Here is a 26,427-nt window from a genome sequence, read left to right as displayed (position 1 = left end):
GTAAAACCGGTGCCTACCGGTTCGGTCCTAGATTTTGTCTAAAACCGGACCGAACCGGACCAGTTACACCCCTAATACAGAGAGATTCTGAAACAAACATGGAAAATATATCCGAAGATGAAGACTAAAAGTACTAAAAAGTTTATTCATATACAGCCATAATAGAATTTTATAATAAATATAAATTTATTCTAATAATACTTTTTTGTTATATATAATCATTTCTAAGTATGTCATCAAAAAGACAAAGGAGAAATGTGCCTCCTACACCGAGTCCAAGTCCTGAACCCATTGAGGACTCTCCACCTGAGGAGTCCATTCCCGAAGATGAAGTTAACATTACAGAGAACGATGCACAGTCGACACCTACTGGTAAGGAATTTTTACGTTAATACTATATATAATCAAGAGGTTTGTTTCAATAAATAATATATATAACCTTCAAAATTATACTATCATCTATTAGTTGATGCATTTGCTCGTCGCGGTCGTGACTATACACGTGACATCTCACTTGAGAAAAATCGAAGGCATGGTAAATTAAAAATCACAATTCCTGATAATTCCACTGGAGGAGTGAATGATAGTGCAGTAGCACTTTCCTCCTATATTGGCACAGTAGTTCGAGCTTACGCTCCATTTTATGTACGCTCCTGGAGAGATGTGCCGAATGAGATTAAGGAACACATTCGGAGTCGTGTGCTGGTGAGTTTACTTATTATATTATTTTTTTCACCTACATTAGTTTATCATATTTTTAAGGTAATTAATTTATAATTAGGATGAATTTGACCTCGACTTTGGTTGTAGCAAGGATTTGAGAACTGTGAATGAGTTAATGGCTACACTATTCCGACGTCACAAAGGACAATGTCACGACCACTTCAAGAAATTTGAGACGTTTGAAGAGGCTGCACGGTGCCCTTTTCAGCAGATGAAATTAGACGACTGAATAAAGTGTTGTGATTTTTTTGCCTCTCAAGAATATCAGGTATTCTAGATTTATTTTTTATAATTATTTACATTTATATTTGTTGTTTATATTATATGTATGTACATATATTACAATTAACGGTGGAAATTATTTTTGTAGCACTTAATTTCTACAAATGCGAATAATAGATCTGCTCTGACTATTCACCATCGTGCTGGTTCAAGATCATTCCATCGTCTTGCTAAAAAAATGGTAATTAATAAACGCAATAATTCATATTTTTTCTTATTATTCTTTTATATAAGTACTAACACTGTCTTCTTCAAATTGCTAATGTCGTTTTCTTAGAAACGTGATGATCCTGAAAACTTTTTCCCCGTTCATGTCTATGCTGCTGCTCACACTAATGAGCATAGTGAGTGGATGGATCCTGCAGCTGCAATTAATTATGTAAGCGATGCTCCTTTTGTTAAATAAATTATTGCACATGTGATTAAATTATTATTATTATTATTTTTGTATTTCTTTTAATATGTTACTTATTGTGTGTTTTGATCTTTCAAACTGCGGGGAAAAATGATGGAGATGCAGTCAGCTTCTGAGGAATCCTCTCCTAGTGACTTGGACATTTTAACACAGGTGCTTGGGCCCAACTCTAGTATGGCAAGAGGTTTGGGACAATCTTTCAAGCATTCCGGTTCATCTTCCTCAACCTCATTGATCGACATCACAAATTAATAATCTTACCAAAAATTTAGAAGCTGCACGATGCGAGAATGAGTATATGAGGTCTAGACAGCAAGAGTTGGAGTCTCTCTTAGAGTGACAGTCTCATTTAGAGACGCGTTTGCAGGACCAACAAAGAGACCAGGAGGAAAGAATCCGTAGTGAGGTTCAAGAGCAAGTGCAGCGAGAGATGATGCTGCAAATGGAGCGTGTTATGTCATTGCAACAGAATCGTGCTGGGCGAGAAAAGAAAAAGAAATGAATTTTATTTGTATATTACGTTTTTAACATCTAATTTAAAAATAGTTTCAAACAATGTTGGTTGTGAAATATATACTGTAATATGAAACAATTGGTTTGTTTATTAAGTGGATGAGTTTAGCATTTCTGATATGTACGTTCGAATGTAAATAAAATACGTTTTAACAGTATTACACGTTCGAACGTAACTATACAAAATAGTAACAAAATGTTCGAACGTAACTATACAAAATAGTAACAAAACGTTCGAACGTTTAAACCCAAGTTAAAAAAACATTCAAATATCAGAAAAGTTTAACGTTCCAAACATCCGAATGTACACTTTACATTCTAACTCTACTCTCTTAACATTTGAATTAACGTCCGAACGTTATGATACAAATGTTCGGACATTATTTCATTTTCGTTGGATTCGAGATTCGAACATAACGTTTACATGTATAAACATTCGAACGTTTAAATTATACGTCCGAACTATAATCAATAAACATTACCTTTTATCGTTCGGATGTCAGCTCGTCTTTTTTACGTTCGAACGTAATTTTCTATGATAGATTCTAACCGTCACAGAAAATGATACGTTCGAAAGTTATTTCAAACGGCACATCCCCAACCGTCATTAAAAATATTTTTAGTACGCTTGTACAGTAAACTGTCACCAAATGTAATCCGTGATGCACATTACGTGACAGTGGTGGTGACGGTCAGAAACCGTTATCAAATGTATTTCATGACATTTTTTCATTTTTTGTGACAGTTTCATCTATCACTAAAACTTATTTTTATTGTAGTGATTATTCATATATACACTGACATATATACTTAAGGTATAAAAAAATAATGATTAAAAAATGATGAATAGCATCTCCATTAGTAATTACCAAAACGTTAAAAAAAAAAAATAGTAATTACCAAAACGTCGTACAGACACAAAGGCAAGTAGCTAGGTAGCTCTACGTACCTACTTGCCTTTGTATTTGTAGCTGACCCTCTACACCCACTTGCCTTCGTAGCTGCAGGCCTCCATTCGTAACTGTCAACCTCCATGGCCGGATGAGAGAGAAGGCGAGGTCGACAATCCTAGATTCCTAGCTAGCTATGAATTGAAAAGAAAAACGTGGATGCATGCCCTTCTTTTGTTCAAACCACGAGATCGACATGCATGAATTTAATATATCCGTCCAAAAACTGGCAGCTTTACTATGATACATATACACATAAGTGGTCCGACGTCGTCCCGATCGATATATATATATGACTAGTACTGGACCAGTACTGTTCCATCTCCTGCATGCATTATTAACAGCTTGCTTGCGAAACAAAGCATTAGCGGCTGATGATCAAACAGCTAGCTAGCTTGCAGGGAACGTGGGAAAGTTAACACTCAATATTATTCAATATTGCATGTGCTGTAATCTTACCATGCAATATATATTTATTTATGATCTAATTTTGGGGAATCCCAAATAAAATACTTACAAAAAGAAATCCAACTTATTATTTAAATGGTGTTTAATTTTAATTTTATTACAATTAATTGATAACATATATGCATGATCGCTTTGACCCAGTACGTACTTTCAAAGCATATTGCAGCATGCAGCAGTTCTACTACTGGTATTTTCCTAGCTAGCTAGCTTCGATCCATCATCAACAACCTTCCTGATCTTTCTCTGATGAATAGGATGCCTTTGTTTTTACTCCCCCATTAAAAAAACGTTCGCATGTTTACATCAATTTTCAGGGACCGCGGTACCACTGCATTAACGCAACGACACTGACTTTACTTCTCACTGAAAATGATTCTTTAATTTAAGTAAAACAGGAAAAAAAGAAACATGACAATAATTATTTGGACACCTTTCTTATATGCATGAGCAGTGAAGGGCATATTTTTTCGATCTATGTTTCAGCTTTCAATTCTATATATGTGGTCGATGATCATGATACGGTAGGGCTTGGTCGACGTGATCATCATCATCTGCTGTAGGCCATGCATGTATGCCTGAATATCATGGTATCATGGATATGATACATGCATTTTTCATGTCAGGTACTGATAGGCCTCGCATATATATATATATATATATAGTACTAACCCCATGCATGATATCTGTCAATGTTTAAACGTATATACATACGTAAGATAATTTCATGAGGCCCGCCCCCTCACACATGCCATGTGAGCGCGCACTCAGAGAGATGCCATTAATTATATAATCAGATCGATCAAGATGGAGAAAGATCTAACAGAGAGGGGAATAAAAGTATACAACCAAAAGAGCAGTACTGATCATTATATCATCTTTCATTCTTTCTTGCTTTGATGCATGAGTTTTTACTCGAATCATTATCCATGCGTACTGAGATACATATATACATATATATAACATACATGCACACACATGATATATACGGGAAAGCTGAAGAGCAGTCTGTATTAATTTATCACTTCCTTGCTTTAAAGAGTGTTTGTTTTTCTGAGAGCGAGAATTGCAAGAAAATGCTCATACTGTGGGGATATGGGCCATAATTTAAGGACTTGCATCACTCATAAAATGAGTCTTACGGGTAATAAGTACTTTAGGCTATTTGGTGTGCAACTTGACCTTTCTTCTTCTTCTTCTTCTTCTGCGTCATCTTCTTTTGTTATGAGGAAGAGTTTTAGCATGGATGGCCTGTCAAATTGGTTTACACTCTCTTCATCATCGTCTTCTGACCTTACTACGGACGGAAAGTTTCCTCAATGTAATGAATTTATCTCTGATGGCGTCGTCACGGCCACAAGAAATCGGAAAAGAAAGAAGGGTGAGCTTCAGTTTGTCTCTCTGTCTCTCTCTCTGGGTCCTAATTTTTTTATTTTTTTTTATTTTTATAGTTTTTCATTTCCTTAACGAGTCTTCCTTGTGTTGAATCTCATATGCTATACAGACCCTAATTTTCTACTGAATTAATGGAACTGTTTCTGATTTTTGGTAATTCTTCCTTAATTTATTACAAGATCTCTATGTACATTTTCATTCTCTCTGTATAATATATACATGTTTCATTATATTATTCTTCTTCGGAAACTTCTAAAAAATATCCTTTGAATATGTTAGTATGCCCTAAGATGTTTTGAGTAATATCTTCTTCAAGATATCATGTGCATATAATTATAATTAAAACCCCTTAATTTGTATGGTGAAAAATTGTACGTACACTAAATTGTACGTACACTTTTAGCTGTGCAATGGAGTGAGGAGGAGCACCTGGCCTTTCTGGCTGGGCTTGAAAAGCTGGGAAAGGGAAATTGGAGGGGCATCTCTACAAACTTTGTGACAACAAGAACTCCAACACAAGTAGCCAGCCATGCACAAAAACATTTTCTTCGACAGATCGAGACCTGCCCCAACAAAAGAAAGCGCAGCCGACCCAGCCTCTTTGATGTACATGCATCATATTAAGCTCTCACTCTTAGTTCTGTTTGTAATAAATGCAGACTCTAATGAATTAAATTGACCTAATCATTGTGTTTTCACCTTATTCTGGCAGGTGAGAATGGCCAAATTCACTGATCCTCAACTGGTTAGCACAAGCGTGTTCGAGCCAATAAGCAGTAGTAGGACTGTCGTCATGACCGAAGCTTCTGTTGATCCATTAATGGAGTCTTCATCGAAGATATCAAGTTCTGCAGTACTTGACTGCAGCACTGAATCACAGATTAATTAATGGAAGAAATTGGCCAATCTGATGATCATAATGCATTCTTATTTGAGTCTTCCCACTTCAGGTTTGACATAGCTTGCTAGCCCAGTACTAGTACTACTCTTGATCAAAGTGCGAAACTTCATGATCATCATGATTAAGAACTAATAGTACTTGCAACTCATGCACTCTGATCATGTCAATGGAAGAAAGTAATTAAACTCTGTTCTCAGGGGAAGTACTGTAAATGGATATATATATTGGAATGATCTATGCATATTGTCATCCCTATACAGTGGCGGACCTAGGTATACATTGGGAGGGGCCATGGCCGCCCCAAAGTTTTTTCAAAATTTAAAATATCCCTTAGTTTTTATTTATACTTTTATAAATATAAAAATTTAGAGTCCTCAGAATTTCAATATAATACATAGAAATGCCTCTCTCCAATATTTTTTCCTATAGCTAGTCTCAAAATTTTGTATAATTTTTATATACTATCTATTTTTAGGATGTGTCCTCACTAAAATTAAATTAAAATTAAGTTTAGGAGAAATAATAAACTTATTACTATGGATCTCAAAATTTTTTATTAAACAATTTTAGACTTTTTAATATGAAAATACAAGAAAAATTATTTAAAATTAATGATCTATATGAAAAATAGTTAAGAAATTTTATCGTCTAGAATTCATTAAGTAAGAAGTAATTTATTTAAAGTCTCAATTATAACATTATATACTTAATGTGACATGAAAATATCTAAATTTTATATGGCACTTGATAAACTAGCTTATCTACTAGAATAAAAGATATCATTCTAAAAGATCACTTGATAATTTTTATAAAAATAAATTCTAAATATTTCATTACAAAAATAATAATGGATGAATATTATTCCAAAAATTGTTATCGTCAAAAATCTATAACATATATTAAGTTGTGTTTTTATTATTTGATTTCTATGCATATATATGTAGCAAATAATAAGATAATTTTATATATAGTTATGTTTTTATGATTTTTAATTTTTTTTATTTTACATAAATGTGTCATACGGTAGAAAAGTCAGCTCCTCCTAAAGAAAATTGCTGGTTCCACCACTGTCTCCTATAATGCATGCATATGCATTTACAGTACTTTCTATGAAATGCATGCTGCATGCATGGTACACCAGTTTATAATATATATTGGAATGATCATCTATATATGGGCCCATATATATTTATATATATATATATATATATATATATATATATCTAGGTAAATAATTCTGATTGCTATAATATATATATATATATATGTGGTGATCATGATGATTATGAGTTCTTATAATTATTATTGGATATTGGTGGTGTAAGTAATTATAATCTTGGTGGCAATGAGTCTATAATATGATGGATTTAATTATATATCATGTGAAATGACTTCCTCGAACAAATCATTTCAACTGCTTAATTCTTTTTTTTTTTTTTTTTTTTCAAAAAAGCATATTTTAAAATATTTTTCTTACTTTCATGACTTCATCATGTGTACGTCTCAATTTTATTTTTTATTTTTTTATTTTCATGGGAATGGCTGAACCTGATGAGTGATGATCTATCACGTGTCAACTATATATATATATATATTTTCCCCTACACGTATCAAAATATTTTCTCTTTTGTAATTATTTTTTAATAATTATTTTACCAAATAATGAATATAGCTAATATCTTCTCTATAATATTAGGTGCTATAATTGATTATTCTTAGGATTTAAAAACAAAATCTAACACTTTCTCCTACAGGCAAACATAGATAACGTGTTTACATTTTTTTTTTTAATAAATATATAGCAATTGAAGGATGAGGAATATTTTTGACACAAAGATGAGATAAGAAATTCTCAAATTTTCTCAAAATCTTATTTTTAAACATCATTCAAATTAGGGCTGTTCAACCGGGCCGGATTTAAATCCGGCCCGGTCCGGAACCCGGATAACCGGATTCCGGTTCCGGATTTCGGCCCGGAATCCGTATTGCAAAATCCGGATCTATCCGGTCCGGATACGGGTTGTCTAACTGGATACCGCTTTTAAAATCCGGTATCCGGTTTATGTAAAAACCAACAAACAAGCCTCAGCCCCCCGAGACCCAGGCCCAAAGCCACGCACCCAGAGACCAGAGGGCCCCTTCCGTTCCTCTGGAGGTTTATCCCGACTCGCCCATTTTAACCAATAGCCAGGAGAGAGAGAGAGAGAGAGAGAGAGAGAGAGAGAGAGAGAGAGAGAGAGAGAGCGAGAGAGAGAGAGAGTCTGAGAGAGGTCTGTTTGTGCATTTCCAGCTTGCAGAAGGGAGCGACCGTACATCTGGAAAAATTAGGGTTTTAATCGGAGTAAAGGGATAGGCATAGCTATTGGTTTTCGCATGATCGCATCGACTACTTCCAAGCGCAAATACAGGTAGGGTTTATTATCAAAAAAACTTCAATTTTGGTTTTTGTGGACAAAGCTGTGGATTTGCGCTAAATTTTCGCTCTCGATGCTCTGAAACGATTCGTTTTGGAGGTTTTGTGAAACTGGGTGTATGAGATATAGAGTTTCGTATTTGATGGATGAGATCTGGGAGTGGGCCGTGGAGACAGCGCTAGACGGCCAAACTGACCACGCCTCGGTTTCGTTTCGTTGGTTTGAGAATCTTGGTGGACGAGATCTGGGATAGGCATAGCTATTGGTTTCGTTTTGAATTCCTCATCGAAGCTGGCCTCGACTCGCTCAGAGACCTCGACCTCTCCAACAACCGGATTCAATACATCGAGGATCTCGCCCCACTCGCACAGCTGAAGACCCGGGTTCAATCTGGAACCCGGAATCCGGGTTTTGAAAAACCCGGATTCATCCGGGTTCCGGCCCGGATTTGAAATCCGGATTCCGGTTTGGGTCTACCCGGATGAACAGGCCTAATTCAAATACAAAATACTTTTCAATTTTGAATCTAACTTTTTCATCTAATTAATTATTACCTAATGATCATTATCCTAACACAAAATCCAATACAACTTTTACAAACTTAAAAAAAAATTATATTAAAAAATTATATTCAAATAATTTTTTAATTTTATAATATTTTTATTTAATTTTTTTTTTCTCTCATTTCTTATAACCTAATAAAACGTCTTAATTCAAACTATTTCAGTACCATTAACAAAATTATGAAATACTCTAAATGTGCAAACAATTTTTTTTTGTTTATAAGTAAATGATAGTATTAATAGGAATATGCATAGCTCAAGTACACAAGATGGTATACAAGAGATAAGACTTATCTAGGTCACTATAGAAGACACAAAAAAATCATGTACATTTTATGCCATTAAAGTCTATAGCTATAGCCCAAAGAAATAAAGTGCTGAAAAATAAAACGCGAAACTCCTCTAGTGTATGCTCATTCTCTTTGAATGTCCGCTCGTTACGCTCTGGCCATATGCACCATATAATGCATATAGAGACCATTTTTCAAATAGCTTCGGTTTGTGGAGCATTGCCCGGCATCACCCAACTGGCTAATGGCTCAACCACTGAATCAAGCATAGCCCAGTTTATACTACAAGAAAAGCAGACTTTTGTGACTAAAATTTAGTGACCAAAATGACTATTTCCTACGATTTTTGTAGGAAATAATTATTTTGGTCACAAAAGCCCGCTTTTCTTGTAGTGTTAACCCTATTCGACTGAAGATTTCGCATCAAAGGACTCTGGCTGTCTCACAATGTAGTAAGAGATGATCTACTGTCTCACCGGTTTTTTTTACACATAAAACCAATCTGAAATAATTATCCCGTCGCTTTTGCAGATTATTGGTAGTCAGAATCTTACCCAAGGCTGCTGTCCATGTGAAGAAAAGTGTTTTGGGAGGTGCCTTGTTCCTCCACGGTCTTCTCCGTGGGAAATGAGAATTTGATAAAGATGTAAGGGATTTATAAAATGAGCGAATTGAGAAAATACCCTTACCCGCTGGTGTCTACCACAATTTGTCGACATGCAGTCCATTCAGCTTCTTGGAATACACTAAACGAAAGAAAGCCTCAAAACTGTCTAGTTCCCAACTTTGGCTACTCTAGTAAAGGTAACATTCTATTGGACTTGGTCTCTTGAACGAACCATGAGATCTACCACCAAAACTTCTTGATTGCGTGCCACTCATAAAACTGATGGAAAAGAGTCCTTTAGTGCCACCTCCCCACACCAGATGTCCCTCCAAAATTTTACACGCATGCCTTCCTCCACCACCAAACTAGTATGATTAGCAAACACCCTCCACCCTCATCTTATACGCCTCCAGATCCCCACACCAAAAGGCTCATTCCCCTCTCTAGTACACCAACCTCCCCAATGCCGATATTTGCAATCAACTATTAGTTTCTAGAGAGCTTCCAGTTCCACATTATATCTCCAAAGTCATTTCCCCAAGAGTGCTTGATTAAACATTCTCAAGTTTTTTATCCCTAGCCCTCCTGAAGGAATTGGTCTACAAGCCTTATTCTAGCTGACTAGATGAAACTTAAACTCTTCCCCCATCCCACTGTATAAAAAATCTCGATAGAGTTTTTCAAGCCGTGTTGCCACACATGCTGGAATAGAAAATAATGACAAAAAATAAGTTGGTAAGTTAGAAAGAGTGCTTTTGATAAGGTCACCAGACCTCCTTTTGAAAAATACATTATCTTCCACCTTGCCAATTTTCGTTCTATTTTCTCAATAATTGTATCTCAGATAGCTAAGGCTCGTGATGCAGCCCCCAACGGTAATCCCAGATAAGTCATAGGGAAATAAGGGACTTTACACCCAAGTGTGCAAGCCAAATGCCAAGTATTATTGACACTTCCAAGTAGCACTAACTCTGATTTATCAAAGTTCACTCTCAACCCTGACACTACTTTGAAGCATAGAAGAAGCACCTTTAGAGTCCTAAATTGATCCTGCTCTGCCTCTTAGAATATTAAAGTATCATCTGCAAAAAGTAAGTGAGAAATCGAGATAAGGTCCCTATTTAGATCACCCACTGAAAATCCTGCCATAAAACCATTGGTAACTAAGGCTATTAACATCCTGCTCAGTGCTTCCATGATGATAACAAAAAGAAATGGGGACATAGATCTCCCTGTCTTAACCCCTGAGAGCTATTAAAGAAACCCTCTGAGTTGCCATTGATCAGAACTAAAAATTTAGCGGTTGAAATGCACAATCTGATCCACATACACCATTTCTTCCCAAAACCACATCTCTTCAATAGATAGAGGAATTCCCAATTTACAAGGTCATATGTCTTTTCCATATCTAGCTTGCAAATAATCCCTGCACATCTAGATTTTAATCTACTATCAGGCATTCATTAGCTATTAAGACAGAATCTAGAATTTGACGACTCCTTACAAAAGCGTTTTTTGGTTTTGAGATTATTTTATCTAAAGTCTCCCCTAACCTGTTTGCAAGCACATTGGAAATGATTTTGTATACCCCATTTATGAGGCTAATAGGCCAAAAATCTTTCACCTCTGATGCCCCAGTCTTCTTCGAAATTAAAGCAATAAAAGTAGCATTCAGGCTTTTCTGAAATTTTTCACCCACAAATAATTCCTGGAACACATTCATAATGTCCTCTTTCACAACTTTCCAACATGTTTGAAAAAACCCTATCGAAAAACCATCTAGTCTTTGTGCTTTATCTTTCACCATTCTTCTGACTACTTCATATACCTCAGCTTCCTCAAATGCTCTTTCCAACCATGACACAGTTTGTGGCTCAATAGAATCAAAACTGAGTCCATCCAAATTTGGCCTCCATCTCTCTCTTTCTGTAAAAAGTTGTTCATAGAAACTTACCACATGTTCCTAGATCACAAGAGCCTTCGTGCATTCTCTATCATTGATCTGCATCATCTCAATTGTGTTATTTCTCCTATGAGAATTAGCCACTCTATGAAAAAATTTTGTGCTTCGATCCCCTTCGTTCAGCCACAACGCTCGACTTTTGATGCCAATAAATCTCTTCCAATGATAATACTTTTTCTATCTCTAAGGCCAATTTTGCCTTACATGATATTTCCTCTGGGGCAAGGACTCTATCTTCCATGATCCTCTAAAAAATTTGTAATTCCTCCATCATGGTTTTCTTTTGCTCCCTTAAGTTGCCAAAAGTTTGAGAATTTCAAAGCTTTAAATCATTATTTAAAACTTTTAATTCACCTGCAAGCATGTGAGAGGGACTACCAAAAATCTGATATGATGACCACCAGTGCCTTACCCTTTCCACGAAGCCCTCGCTTTTAAGCCACATGTTTTCAAATTTGAAATAAAGCCGATCGCCTTGAATACCCCCTCCATCTAGTAAAATAGGAAAATGATCTCAGCACACTCGTGGCAATCTCTCCTGGCACATATTTGGAAACTTACTTTTCTATTTCAGTGAAATTAGGAATCTGTCCAAGTGAGATCACGTTTGGCTATTAGACCATGTAAACGGACCACCTGTAAGTGGGAGATATATCAGATTCAAATAAAAAATGTAGTCTAATAAATCTATCATGGCTGAGCGAAGGCGGCTATCTCCAGATCTTTCACTGGGGACCTTGTGATGTTAAAATCCCCACCAATGCACCAGGAAAGATCTCACTAGCTATGTAGTCCAGCAATTTCATCCCACAAGTGGTTTCTAAAGTTATCAACATTCGGTCCGTATATACCTGCAAAGGCCCACAAAAAATTATCCTCCACCATCTTAAAGGAACAAGCCATTATATAATCTCCTACAAACTCCTCCATTTTTTCCACCACCTTTTTATCCCACATCACAAGAATATCGTCCGATGCCCCATTCGAAGCCAAATACACCCAATCTACATACGGACAGCTCCACACATTTCTCACAATTTTTCTGGTCACTAACTTCAGCTTTGTTTCTTGAAAACAAACAATATCCACCCTCCATTCCCAAAGCAAGTTTTTTATGTGCTGGCGCTTATTAATATCGTTTAGCCCATGAACGTTCCAAGACACAATTTTTGGTTTCATAAAGAAACAGTAGTGCCCTTCCCTTTAGATCTATCCCGGCTTAAGCTACCTTCATTTAGTGACCAATTAAGTCTTTTGAGTTCCCTTTGTTTTTTGGATCCAGTTTTTTTATCTTGCAAATGATCCACCTCAATGGCCGTGAGAAGCACCATAAATTGTTCCTCATACCCCACACACGTCATTCCCACCACATGTTGGATATCCTTTACCTTGTTGAACACCCAATTCGATGTCTCAAACTCACTTGATAACACACATTTCAATGGGAATAGAGTTTTGTCCCCAGTCTCTACGTCCCCTTCAAGCAAGTTGCAACCTTCCCATTCAACCACAGAATTCACATTATTTACCTCTTGAGATTCAAGAATCAATAGAATTTCAATACTAACCTTCGTAATTCTTTGAGAAAGCCCCTCGATATTGTCGTCCATAGCCTCCAAGTTCAACTCTTCCCCATCTTCTGAAATTAATTCAAGGTACTCCACCGTGGCAGAAGGGACCTCACTCTGGGGGGTTTTGTTTCCATGGTTGGAATCGGTAATTTCTATGCACATACTTCAGGGAAGAACGAAAACAGATGTAAATTTTCAACTAGTTCCTCACCAAGTGACGGTAAAATCTACTCCTCCATCATCGTCGGCGTTGTCTGTTCTACCTACACAGGGGCCACCGTCGCCGGCGTTGACTAAACCACCTCCCTTGAGTTGATTTATGATAGACCCAGCACGACGATGGTCTCTGAGGTGTCCTCCATTGCCATCTGTCCCATCAAAAGTTTTGCTACCTTCATCGGGTCCGTCTGTCCCATTATCGGCACAAGTGGCCGTGGCTCCATGCCGTCAACAGCACCTAAAGCCTCAGCTCGCTGCCTCCAAACTAGTGCATTTGTTGCTGGGCTCCATATGGGTTTTGCGAACCACCCACCACGACCGGGATGGGCCCGTAATTAGCCCACCCATAACTCTCAACAGCCCTTCCATTATAAGCCTGCCTATTAGGCCTGTCAAGCTCAGCTGCCAATACACTTGAAACTGCCTATTAAACCTAGTTGATATTACATTAGGGCCATAGTTCATGGGCTGCTTGCCCTTAGATGTAGGCAAGGCCCCCGATCCTACACAAGGCCCATCGTCTGGGCCCAAGCCCAAATCCACCCCCATTATCATCCTTAACTCATTTCTTCAGCCAGTTTATTTTTAATTGTAAGTCCCCCAACTGATTCTGCATTTCTCTTATTACCCGAATGTATGTTTCCTTATGAAGACCAACATGTCCCCTGTCACTCCCCTCACATCCTTGCAAACCTTTCGAAATGGTGACCCTCACCAGCTGCCCATCCCCTATAGCACTGACATCCGGCCAGGCCTGTTGATGCGACGGGTCCAAACCAGTATTTTGTTGCAGGACCTCCATTTATGACCAGGAGGGTAGCTATAGAGGCTCTACCAAAGTCATTGTCGGTGCTGCCCCACCGAGACCACCTTCTCGCCCAATCTCTTTCAACGTCTCAACCATTTTTCGCCAACCTAGACCATCGATATCTTCTGGAACAAAAATACAGTTTTGGCGCCCACCCCTATAGTATTCTACCAACTCCATGAACATACTCTGCTGGTTTGAGCACCTTTGTGCTATGAAACCCCTGTCACCTACCCGATGGCTTGCAAAGAACTCATTCCTCCCAACTTTCACATAGACCTCCAGAGCTTTGGCAAACCGCCTAGCCATGGTTAAGTCGAGTCTCATCTTTTTGACCAACTTCCACCATTTTTCCTTGATTAATACCCATTGGCTTTCCCTCAAAACCATAAACAATTTTAGTTCTATCACTAAGGTGTTCGAATGCCCCCATTAATCTTACTAAACAATCAAACTTGCACGATCAAAGCTCTACCATCACCGTCAGGAATGAGTTTACGAGAAAAAAAATGTACGGACAAAAACTTTGTACGGAGAGCAAATAGTAACTTTTTTCACCCAACTAAAAAGATGAAATGATCCCCACAATTAAATGTGCAAACAATCTTCAAAGTTTATAATAGGTATTCTTTGCATGGCGACCAATTAACATATTAATGGTGGTAGAGTTAACATATAAATGGTGGTACTCTTGTTAGGGCTGTACAAATAAGTCGGCTGGCCGACCCGGCCGTTTTTTCGACCCAACCTGACCCGTAATCTCGAACCGTTTATATGCATAATCGGAAACGGGTTATACCGTAACCGTTTATATGTTTATCGGGTAATACCTGTAACCCGTTTCCACCCAAAAATGTGCAGCTCACGTTGGCGTTGCTCTATTCGACACTTCCATAGTTTTCATTCTCTCCGTTGGCGTTGCTGTTGCTCAGAAGGTCTCCCTCAAGTCTATAGGTATTACTCTCTCTCTCTCTCTCTCTCTCTCTCTCTCTCTCTCTCTCTCTCTCTCTCTCTCTCTCTCTCTCTCTCTCTGTTATTGTGATTTTCATACGTGTATTTTCACTTTGTTAGGATGCTTTTCTTTGGGTTATGAGATCTGGGTTTCACAGGAAGGTGGTCGTTGGTGAAGTGTTCCAGCTAAGTCTTTGGGTTTCATGGGATCTGGGTTTCATGTGAGCCAGCTATTTGATTAAATGTCAGTTAGGAAAGTCCTGCATTAGGAAATCCTAATACCAGTAAGTTCACAGCTTTTCCTCTCTCTCTCTCTCTCTCTCTAGTGGTGGGGAAGGGAGAGGACTGCATATACTACTCGGAAAAACATCTTGGTTTCTGAAATGAAAACTGCTTCTTGTCCTGAAAGGGTCTCGTCTTTTGGCCAAGAATACACACACACACACACATATATATATATATTTATTTATTTTGATCGAAGGCACTGCCAAGCGTCGTGAGGGTCCCTTGACCTTGTTTTGCCCTATAAAAGCTTGACGAGTATTTCCTGAGTAGCCTTAATGCAAGCAAGTACTAAAATTCAGGGACCAAAAAAATTTCTCCTTGTTGTTCTGCATTCTGTTTGTCAGTAAATAGGGACAAAGTTGTATCACATAAATATGTTAGACTCTGTCCAATTTGGGAAATTTCTCAACTACTCAAAGTTTGCTCTCTGGAAGCTAATGGTTTGTTTGGTCTGATTTATGTGCCAAGCTAAATTTCAAATTTTGGTTTAAAAATGTGGGTGCTTGATTGGCTGAGTGTTAGCCCTTTGACAGATCCTTTTGCAGCTAAAAAATGCAGTTAGGGGAATTTACAACAAAAAAACCCTATCTATTAATGTATTTAATTAACACTTTATAATTTATCAACTCTACCATGTGGGTAGTGTATTTAATGAGTGGTGAGTAATAATTACTTGTGGATGCTCCCAACCAATGGAATTCTTGGCTATGCTAATAATGAGAGTACTCTGTCTTTCCCTGTTGGAAAGATTTCAAGTATTGCGAGGTAGAATATTTATTAAGGAATGGTTATGGACCCCCGGCCTGCTCTTTAAGAACACAGATTGAAGAAGCTCATTTTGTAAACTGCATACAGAACATGATTGCAGATAAATGTCTTGTACTTGTTACAGGTCTAGACTGAGCAAGATATGCTTGTTTTTTTCCCGAGCTTCATTTTGTAAACTGCATACAGAACATTTTGTAAACTATTGTTTTTATAAAGGGTATGGTTGACTTGGTCCTCTGAAAGTGATATCATGCATTCTGATTTTGGTTCTTGGTTAATTTTCATGTTTGTATAAGTGATGTATAAGTGCAGAATGGCAAGCAAGATCATGAATGATTTTTATTAATTAATCAATATATGTGAAATGTTAATTAACATATCGATTGTGTATAGACCCAATCTACAGCCATTTCCTGAAAGAAAAAGGCATTCCAAAACAATATATATATATTGGCCTCAATTCTAGTGTCGGTATGGTTTTCTATATTGGCCTCAATTCTAGTGTCGGTATGCATTTAAAACAAATAGACATGTGACAAATTCTTAGAAAGTTCTCTATATGGTTTTCTTCCTAACACATTACAAGTATAATATATATACATTTTTACAAAAAAAAAAAAAAAGGGTCAGAACACTATTCCGAATTCTTATCGGGTCGGTATCGGTTATCGGGTAAACGGAACTCATCCTTATCGGGTCGGGCCGGTATGTGCTTATCGGGTCGGGCCGGTCGGTGAACAGTGCTAACTCTTGTTATGAAGCTATAACAATAAATTATCATCATGATGAGACTCGATAGACAAGTCACATTATATGGTTGCAAATGTTTATGTTAATAACAACAATCCTAGTCAAAATGAGACAATTGATTTATTAACTACAGGATTTTCTGACATCCTTCGACATGATTGATGGTGCAATATATCTATCTATATATATATATATATATACATCTAAATGAATTACAATAGACCCTACATTAACATTTAATACTGCCGATGCGAGTTTTGCCCGCACTGTCTATATATTTCTCTGATTCAACATGCAATCCAGACTGTGAATCCCAGGATCGATCTCAACGCGTATACGTACTTTCATTCATGGCTCACAATTGTACAATGGATTGGTACGATGATTATGCACAAAAGAGCTACGAAATGAGAATTACCACTCGTGTTGTTAACAAATTCCCCCATCTTTCATCTTGCATCTACGTCGGATCATCCACGTGTTAATTCCCAACAATTAATTAATTCCTGATTTAATGTTTCTTAACACCCAGCTAGGCCAGTAATCAATGATTAAAAAACTAACTTAATAATGGAACAGACATACATTGATTAGTAATATACATTCAAATCTTGATCCGTGAATGACAATTTTCAGTTTTTTAAGTTTACAAAATCGCAATCATAAAAACAATCTTATGGTAATAAAGACACCACTTTTATACATTGAGAATTTATCTGTACTTCGAAATCATCTATGAACAACAATTGTCACAAAGTTTACAAAATTGAAACTATGTAACAAATGAAAAGAATATGTCTCCGCTAATCGATCATGTGGCAGAGCTGACTAAATCACAGATAAGAGTTTTTGGCAGTCAGTCATTTCGGCAATTAGATTACCTCTTTCCCGATCTAATCTCACCACTTTCCGGTAGTTGCATGAATGATGGAAAAGCTGTATAGTGAATCCGGCAGTAGTGTTGGGAAAGCGACGGATATTATATAGTTGGTATGATACTGAAATTCCCTTTCACTTCATATATGTCATGAATCATGAGGTCCTTGATCGATCAATATAGTGCGCTGCTTCATACTTTCGGAGCGAAGGTTTTCTCCTTTGAATCCACTCTGAAGTTGAAAGTGGAAAAATGAAAAGAAAATTCAAGATCCATTTGGAAAAATAAAACTCAAAAAGATGAAACTGCACTTGAAGTGACCTTCTAACCAAGATGGTGATAGAATGTAAAGAATTGGAACTTCTATTATTCCCAAGCATCTATACACTTACTGTAGAATGGTCATTACCTCCAAGGAACCGTCGGGGGAGAACCACCGTAACAGCACGCCAAGGTGCACTACGGCAGGAATTAGCTTGAAAAGCAGAGGAGTTGTCACCTGTGGAAGTTTCCACGAATAATCCACTCAGAACAAGAACACGATTATTATAGAGAAGATCATACTGCAGCCACGAACACATTTATCCCTGACACATAAGATCACTTCCCTAGAAAATGTTGACTCCTTAAGTACTCATTTCTGTGAACTCAAAAGTTATCACCAATGTCAACAAAAACCAAAGGAATATGGATGCTTCATTTCAACACACGGAGGAAACAGCCTAAACTGTATGAAAAAATCAATTTAAGCTTCTCTAAAAATATTTTCCAAGCCCCTTGCAGGGTATGCTCCTCTTGCTCATGTAAGATTTTGTCAAATCAGTACACCCTTATCATTTTATAAGTAAAAATATTCAAAGAAATCAGTATGCACTTATCATTTCAAATCCACATTTCCTGCAGGATGAGGAAAAACTAAATACTAACTACATTTCCAGTTGAGTTTGCTTTTCATCATCATATAATTTTTTTCTGACTGGTTTCAGGAAATTGTTAATCCATCATTACCAGATTCCAGGAAAAAGAAAAGAATCTATGAATTTCAGAAGTAAAAGGAGGAGAAAAAGTTCACCAAACCCTTTTTTATTTATTTAAAAAGATAAACACAAAAAGCAGGCTCTTACAGTCCCATTCAGAATTATCGTCTGATGTAACTATGTTATATACCAACGAACACTGAGATGTTGTGGAACAAAACAAACAAGGTACATCGATAGCATGCATGGACTACATAAACTACATATTACATCAGCTAAAGCATAAAACAAAATGACTTCATACCAGACTAAGAGCGGTAGTTCCAAGAAGCAACAGGTACACTTTCCCCTGAAAATATTTGAAGTGTTAGCTCTATAGTACCTCATATGATCCACACGTGTTTTTTTTTTTTTTTTTTCGATGTCGGGGAGCGTCTCCAAGGTAGGGCCCTTCGAACCCACCCTTGCAGAGTAAACCCCGGTCCCATGCACGGCACCCTCGAAAGTTCCCCTATACAGAACTGGTTAAATCGCTGGCTTTTCACCAGGGGTATGGCCTCAAATGATTGTTTGCACCCATGAGGTGTTAAACCTTGGACCTTGGAGTGATACCCCAAGACCAAGGCCTTCACCGCTTGGGCCAATCCCTTGGGGTTTGTTCCACACATTTTCCTGCTAGAAGTTATGGGTCCAAACTTCAAAGTTCCATAAACATGATTATAAAACATGACCATTGGTGGAAAATAAGGGCACCAGACATAATTGCTCTCCAAAACTTTTCTAGCAAAGAAACCTTTCTGTTTAAGAATCAGACTGAATAACCGAAACTGTAACACTAACCTCAACTAGATGAAGATTAGAAGCACGGCTGAGAAGAACAAAAGCAAATTCCCCTATCTGTGCCAGAGACATCCCAACCTGTACACACCAGAATTCCCTCAAAAACAGTGCATGCACAAACACAAACATAACTAGTGGAATATCAATATCTTACAAGAAGTGAAGTCTTGTTGTTGTAGGTAAATCCCTTGACAACAGCAGAGATTATAATTGTTTTTACAATGATCACCAGAAGAACAGATGCAAGTAATATATCCACATGGTTCCAGAGAAATTGAACATGGATCAACATTCCAATGCTGGCAAGGAAAAGAGCTGCAAAAAGATTGCGAATGGGTTCAACCTGCACAGGTAACAGAATTCAATGTGAGATTACTCAGATCAATCCGAAGACTTCTGCATGTGACCAACAATTTATCTTACATGGACAAAGCACAACATGTTGCATCATATGATTTGCTCATGACAGTAATAGAGTTTATTCAACAGAAAAGAAGGAGAAGGAGAAAGAGGGAGGGGTTTAAAAGTGCCTCTGCTAAACTTGGGTAAGATAAAAATGTCAGCTCTTGGAAGTTAAAGAGAATAGCAAACCTAAATTAAATAGCCTTACTTGATCTAGTGTATGTTGAGCAAGATCAGTTGTTGATATCATCACTCCAGCAGCAAATGAACCCAGTTCTAGGCTTAGCCCCAGCTTGTCACTACACTGAAATCACACAAAAAATTAGACAATAGTTGCATACTGAGGGTCTATTGTATTTACAAGAGATGGTCATGACTCACAATGCCTTTTCAAAACCAAGAATTCAACCAAGAAAATAATATTCTAAAGCAACAAACACTAGTTAAGAAGGATACTGCAATTATAGCCTTCTGTGCCGTGTCACTAATCCTTTCACAATTCCCTTTTCTGGAGATACTCTCAACAAAATTATGTCAAAATTCAAACTCATGCATGAGGCTTGATGTAAGAATATATAAATACATTCTTTACCAACCACAAGTTTTTATCAGAAGATTTTTCTTAAGGTGATATTAAAATAGACTAAATTGATGCAGCATCTTTCAATCCACTCAGACAAACCCTTTTCCCCTAGGCTTAGCCAATACAACAGCATCCATCACGGTGATGCTCCTAAGTTTATAACTCAACTTTCGCAATCCAGTGGCTTATATGTTTTTACAATCATCAAAAAGCACTGATGGGGCATTTTTATTGGGAAAAACAAGTTATTGGAGTCATCAAGGAATATAACTTCAGGTGTCAACCTTTCCATTACTTTTTGTGCCTAATCCAGATACATTATATGGAATGAAGATAGGGTCATGTCTAAGCGAAAACAATAATTTCAGACATAAAGAATTAGGAAGCAAAACGAACCCAGGCTACAAGCAAGCAGAATGCAACCGATGCCAACTGATATAGTTCGTTGGTCTGCACAGATAAAGATAAAATTAGAGAACAGATTGAAGTGAAGTAGGTTGCTATCTCTAATATTATGCAAAAGACAATAGCCATACCTGTGATGATAGGCTTATCATGAGTTTAAGTAACCAAGGAACACAAGTACGAGATAATATAGTCAGAACAGCCAAAAATGTAATCAACACCACCAACCTGGCAAAGAGAAGAACTACGGTGTTATAACATATACTACTGGGAACGGAGAAAGAAGAGCAAAATGAAAGAGGAAAAGTTCTGAACCGAAGAATCAATCATAACTGTACTGACTCTTTTAGACTCTTTTACTTACAAAAAAAAAAAAAAAAACTGTACTGACTCCAACCCCTCATAGGGTCAGCTCATCAAAGCCTGATTTTCCTAGGCCATTCATCTTCATATTTACATGTAGTATCATCATATCAAGTACAAATTTACTTTTCCTTTCAGCTCCCTTCACTGGTAAAGAATAAAAAGGTCTTATCCAGTTTAATGGAGATAGCACAAAAAATAGCAAGTTTTAATTCAGTTCCAGATAATCTTTTCAATATGTAGGCTTCACATTGTTTGGTATGCAGTAGCCCATGGCTTCCCTTGCCCCCACCAATAAAATTACACTTCATGCCGTTTCTTTTATGTACTTCTATAGTCCTAAGGCGCCACTGGTGGCACTTCAAAATCAACTGCCTTCTCTTATAAGACTTCCAAAATTTTCTGCTATTTGCTAAGTAGCAGAAACACATCTCTGAATGAGCCATTTTGCATCAGACACATCTACATTTCTCAGACAGAGAAAGAAGGCTGAAAATTTGGAGAGTTTCATTAGTTCTTTACTTACACTTTAGTCATGGACATCACTCCTTGAAGGATACCAGAAGTCCCACCCAGTACAGGAAGCAAAGCAAACAGTAAACCCACGGCACAGTCCTGGAGGGCCAAAAGTTATTAAGGCGATAACACTGAGAGCATTTGAATGAAAAATTTGATAGTTTGCATCAATTATTTAGTAGAAAGAATACACTAAAAAATAAATTGGAATCCATGGAAGGAAGAATGTTAAAGAAAAGAAAAGAAAAGGCAACTAAAGTACCTGCAGAATAAGGGTGCCGATGGTTACTTGGCCATGAAGGGAATTAGTGGAGTTTTTTTCCATCAAAAACTTCAAGACCTGAGTCCCAAAGGATAAAACCTCAATGTCACGGGGATTATTTATCATTCAACCAAGTATCTAGACCTAGAAAAAAAAATGCATTCATTCATATGCCAAAATCACATAAAGCTTTACCACTGCTGTTGAAGACATAGACAGGAATGCACCAACAAATACACCCTCTGAAGCTTTACCACCACACAACTGCAGAAAGACAAATTGGTGGCATTGAGAGAGCAACATACATATTGTACCTCATGTACTAGGGTTGTGCCCCTTTACGCTTTTAATAGTTGACATAAAAACCAAAGACCCACCCCATCAGCACCCTACTGCTTTATCTCTTGAGCCAAGCCCCCAAGGACTCCATGCAACCAAATTATTAATAATGCTTATGGTCAGATGAAGGAGGAACAGGTTCAAGATGCTATAGCGGAAAATCCACTGGCTCGACCAAAAATACGGTCTGATACTACCATATAATTCACCAAAGAACTAGAATGCCTAATTCCAGTGAACAATATCAAAGTTGTCTTTTACATTACCAAGCCTACTATGGCATTACCATACCACTGACATAAAGTCAAAATTCTTAATATAAAACAATAAAACCTATAGGCTGGATCTTAAGAGCCAGAACCCAAAGCTCAACAAAATAATTACGAAGTGTAATGGGATAATTAACTTTAGCACGAAATAACTCTTCAGTGGTTGGAAATGAAGTTGACACCAAACAAGATCCTCAGTAAATTTGTCTTCTACGTTTAACTGTTTGTATTGCTTTGAAAATTGTAACTCTCTGAGTATTTTCAACATTCCGAATTCAGTTGAACTTCTATATGGCAGATCCTCATGTGCAAGCAGTTTTCACAAGTAGAAAAGCACAAACTTTCAAAAGAGTTCTGTGAGAACTGTAGCCATACCGAGGCTATAATACCACACAGGCACATAAATAGGAAAATTTGTAGCAGGCCCCCTAGAACAGCAACTGCTCGAACAACTCGAAGCTACAATCACACAGTAGTAAAATTTCAACCACCATTTCACTAAAAGACAGAAAATGAAGCAGGCTAAGGAAAAAGATTAGACCTTTGTTGTGGAGAACTCCAGGCCCAGTGCAAAAAGAAGAAAAACTACACCAAACTGAGCCACCGTTTCAACCTATGTGCATGCAGCAGTGCAAAACAGTAAGTGGCATGCAAAAATATTTGACAAAAGGACAGGGTATTGATGTGATATGAAATCTTCACCAGAATATCCTCTGAGCATGAGTCTATGAACCTAGCAAATAATTGCACGTAAAAATCATCCGTATAGTTTCTCAAGCAATCAAAAGAAACTTGGTAACGTAAGTAGCCAATGTACAAAAGAAAGCCCACTAATCAATACTTTATTAATGAGTTTGTTAACTTTTTCGTGCTATTACCCATTTAAGCCAACAAAATGCATGATCTCTAGTATATTTCTAACATAGGCACATTGAAATAGATTGTAGAAACATAAGAATTGAAAACGACTAGCCTATAACAAGTAATGGTCTTGGCTTTATCTAAATTCTAGAGGAATTAATATGATGATAATCAAAGTAAGTGTTAGTTATGTCAATTGAATCATTACACTCATTCGATATCATTCGTTACCTATCATGGCACATAAGGGATTACTTCAGTAAAACAGTAAAGTGTGACATTAAAGCAAACAAACAATCATATGCAAGAGTTTAGAGGTAAGTAAAGATAACTAAAAGTTTTCAAAGGAAAAAGCAACATACTTGGACCATTTCACTAACAAAGTTGAATCCTCCAGGTCCAATAAAAGATCCAGCTAGCAGATATCCAGTGATAACCTGAGAACATTAAGCATGATTAACAATAATATCAGATAATCAGTTCAATATAACACTTGAACAGATTCTAACATTGCACTCTCATGTAAAAAACATAGATCAAATATCAGACCGGCTGTCCAGCACAAGCAAAGGCAATGCCACCACAAGTTGCTGAGACAATAACAACTACCAAATCGGAAATCAATCTACAAAGAAATAAGTAGAAAAGCTCAGAGAAACTCACAATGTACATGCAGAAACAAAAGTCTACAAAACTATAGCAAACTCTCAAGTTTACCTCAAGTCCAGCTGCAGAACTGGATATTTTGATTTAAAATTAGATATAATAAAGACATTGTCCTGAAAACAAAGCACAGAGATTATTCATCTAAACTAAAACGATAACTACGACCAAGGAATTTTTTTAATTACATACCAAAAGAACATATTTTTAAATGAAGAAATCTACCTTTCGATCTATTAATGTTGGTGTATCTTCAGCCCTATTATCATTATCCAGATTAAAGACATCATGCAATTGAAATGACCTAAAAGTTAAAATCAACAATGGAGGGTGAGAAAAGCACGAACTGTTGACATACATAAAGAAAGGAAAGGTCCTTTTATTAGCAATGAATTATAGCGAGATGAACATTAATCCTCAGTTTAACAAAGAAACACATACTTATCCTCTTTTGTATCATTTTTCTTCGATTTAACTCTGGCTACAGTCTCCAGAACAGCCTGATCAACAACACAGAAAAAAAAAATGCAATTCAGCAAGTGCTTTGTGCTATAATGGGCATCTAATAAATTCAAACCACGACAGAAAGATAAGATCTAGCGTATCCAACAAATTAAGAGCCAGAAACAAAAATAAAATGCATTTGAGAATAAAGAATACATGATAAGAATGTAAATCAGATATGCGATATCATTTCCAGCATATCTCATCGTAATTATGATTAGAAAAGTACGCGATCAAAATTTGCATAAAATTAGATCTGTGATGATTGAAATCACACCATGTCGTAAATGAAATCAAGATTTAGAATTGTAACTATTAAACCAATCATATATCAATTACCTCCTTGTAATTTCGTATCTGTTTTTTTTTTTTTTCTTTTTCGGCGTAGAAAAAATGCATGCCAACGGCACAAGTGAGAATGCTTGCTCTTTCAATGGTCATAAAAACTAGTTCTTTTTCAAAGATGTTCTTATTTGAATTCTAAAAGAAAATGGTGCCACCAACCTGCTGTTCTGCTACACTGTTATTGAAGCCTCCAGCATCTGCCGCTGCCAAAATAATTACGCAGGTAAAGAAAATTGAAAGTCCAAATCTGTAGTTATACTTAGGTCAATAATCAAGCAGGTCTTGTCGCATATCGGACTGGTTCTTCGGCAAACAAATAAAGAGAAATATAAAGCCTAATCAAACTAAAAAGTAGAAAGATCGGATCTGAGAACCTTCGGGCTGATCGTTCTCGGAGAACTCGTTCGCGAGAGCTTGATCAATCATTTGGGCGAAGCTGGCTTCTTTAGGAGTAGAGAGAGAGACATTAGACTCGGTGGAGTTGGTGGAGTCGAGGCGATCTGATTCGGCCAGTGAGGGCGAAGTAAGTAACAGGGCGGAGAAGCAGAGTAGGAGCATCGTAGGGGCTGCCACTGCAAAGAGGAAGAGACTGGACTCCGAGGACGGAGATTTCTTCAACATTGCGGAGAGTGACGCAGGATAATAGGGCCCGGTGCAGGTTTAATGCCAGTCTGTGTGCGCCCTAAGAGAGACAGAAACAGAGGAAAGCACAGAGAAGGAACGAAAAAAGCGAGAGGAATTAGAAAGACGTTCAGATGAAACAGCAAATCCGCAAATGGATAGAGAGAGACTCACTGAGAGAAAGTAAGAGACTGAGAGAGAGAGGGAGAGAGAGAGAGAGAGAGAGGAAAATGAAGTAAAGAAGGAAGATGGAGAGGAAAGAGTAAACATGGACCGGGTTCGGGTCAACCGTAAGTCTGAAACTCGTCAAATAAAAAAACACCTGCAAATTGTCTTCGATCCGGAAAACCATCGCGGTTACCTGATAAGAGTTTTGTTATTTACAACCGAATTTATGTATTAATCTATGTTTGATTAAAGTCTAAATTTTTGACCAATTATATTATATGAATGAGATTTATTAGGGAGCAGCCACTATTTATGTTACACACTACATATTTATAGATTTTTATAGAGTGTAGGGATGCTTTTCATAGGATATATAGATGTTTTTTATAGGGTGTGTAGTGTGCAGTAGTGAATAGTAGCTGCTCCCAATATTTTCTCTATATGAATATATGTATTGGTATATAGAATTATTTATAGTCAGGTTTTTCCTATCTATATGATATATTTATGTTGAGTTCATATATATATATATATATTTTTATACATTCCACTGATGTAATGTTATATATAATCGTGAAGTATATAAATACAATACAATC

At 37.0% G+C, this 26,427-nt stretch overlaps 2 protein-coding genes across 6 annotated transcripts; one reads left to right on the top strand and one right to left on the bottom strand.

Annotated features, from left to right (window-relative positions):
* The first annotated feature begins 4,088 nt into the window (after positions 1 to 4,088).
* Positions 4,089 to 5,897, top strand: LOC122297604 (transcription factor MYBS3-like). Its single transcript, XM_043107711.1, has 3 exons — positions 4,089 to 4,729; positions 5,147 to 5,349; positions 5,456 to 5,897. Exons 1-3 carry the CDS (start codon positions 4,444 to 4,446, stop codon positions 5,630 to 5,632), a joined length of 666 nt encoding a protein of 221 aa, XP_042963645.1. The 5' UTR covers positions 4,089 to 4,443; the 3' UTR covers positions 5,633 to 5,897.
* An 11,504-nt stretch (positions 5,898 to 17,401) lies between these two features.
* LOC122296481 (K(+) efflux antiporter 6) lies at positions 17,402 to 25,989 on the bottom strand. 5 transcript variants are annotated; one of them, XM_043106234.1, is made up of 21 exons: positions 25,835 to 25,989; positions 25,414 to 25,721; positions 25,199 to 25,242; positions 24,632 to 24,690; positions 24,416 to 24,494; positions 24,245 to 24,306; positions 24,077 to 24,152; positions 23,890 to 23,964; positions 23,208 to 23,279; positions 23,042 to 23,125; positions 22,254 to 22,322; positions 22,059 to 22,136; positions 21,807 to 21,895; positions 21,049 to 21,145; positions 20,909 to 20,962; positions 20,138 to 20,233; positions 19,682 to 19,870; positions 19,528 to 19,605; positions 18,992 to 19,036; positions 18,120 to 18,209; positions 17,402 to 17,942 (listed from the first exon to the last, which is right to left on the bottom strand). In XM_043106234.1, the coding sequence occupies exons 2-21, from the start codon at positions 25,658 to 25,660 to the stop codon at positions 17,859 to 17,861; spliced, it is 1,767 nt and encodes a 588-aa protein (XP_042962168.1). In that variant the 5' UTR covers positions 25,661 to 25,721; positions 25,835 to 25,989; the 3' UTR covers positions 17,402 to 17,858. The 5 variants fall into 5 exon arrangements, with proteins under 5 accessions (XP_042962168.1, XP_042962170.1, XP_042962169.1 ...); XM_043106236.1 differs by having other exon boundaries at positions 18,103 to 18,209; positions 25,414 to 25,934; XM_043106235.1 differs by having other exon boundaries at positions 25,199 to 25,236; positions 25,414 to 25,933.
* Between the last annotated feature and the right edge of the window lie 438 nt (positions 25,990 to 26,427).

The sequence above is a fragment of the Carya illinoinensis genome, chromosome 15, assembly GCF_018687715.1.
Source record: "Carya illinoinensis cultivar Pawnee chromosome 15, C.illinoinensisPawnee_v1, whole genome shotgun sequence".
Lineage (NCBI taxonomy): Eukaryota > Viridiplantae > Streptophyta > Magnoliopsida > Fagales > Juglandaceae > Carya > Carya illinoinensis.
This window is presented reverse-complemented; position numbering and strand designations above follow the sequence as displayed.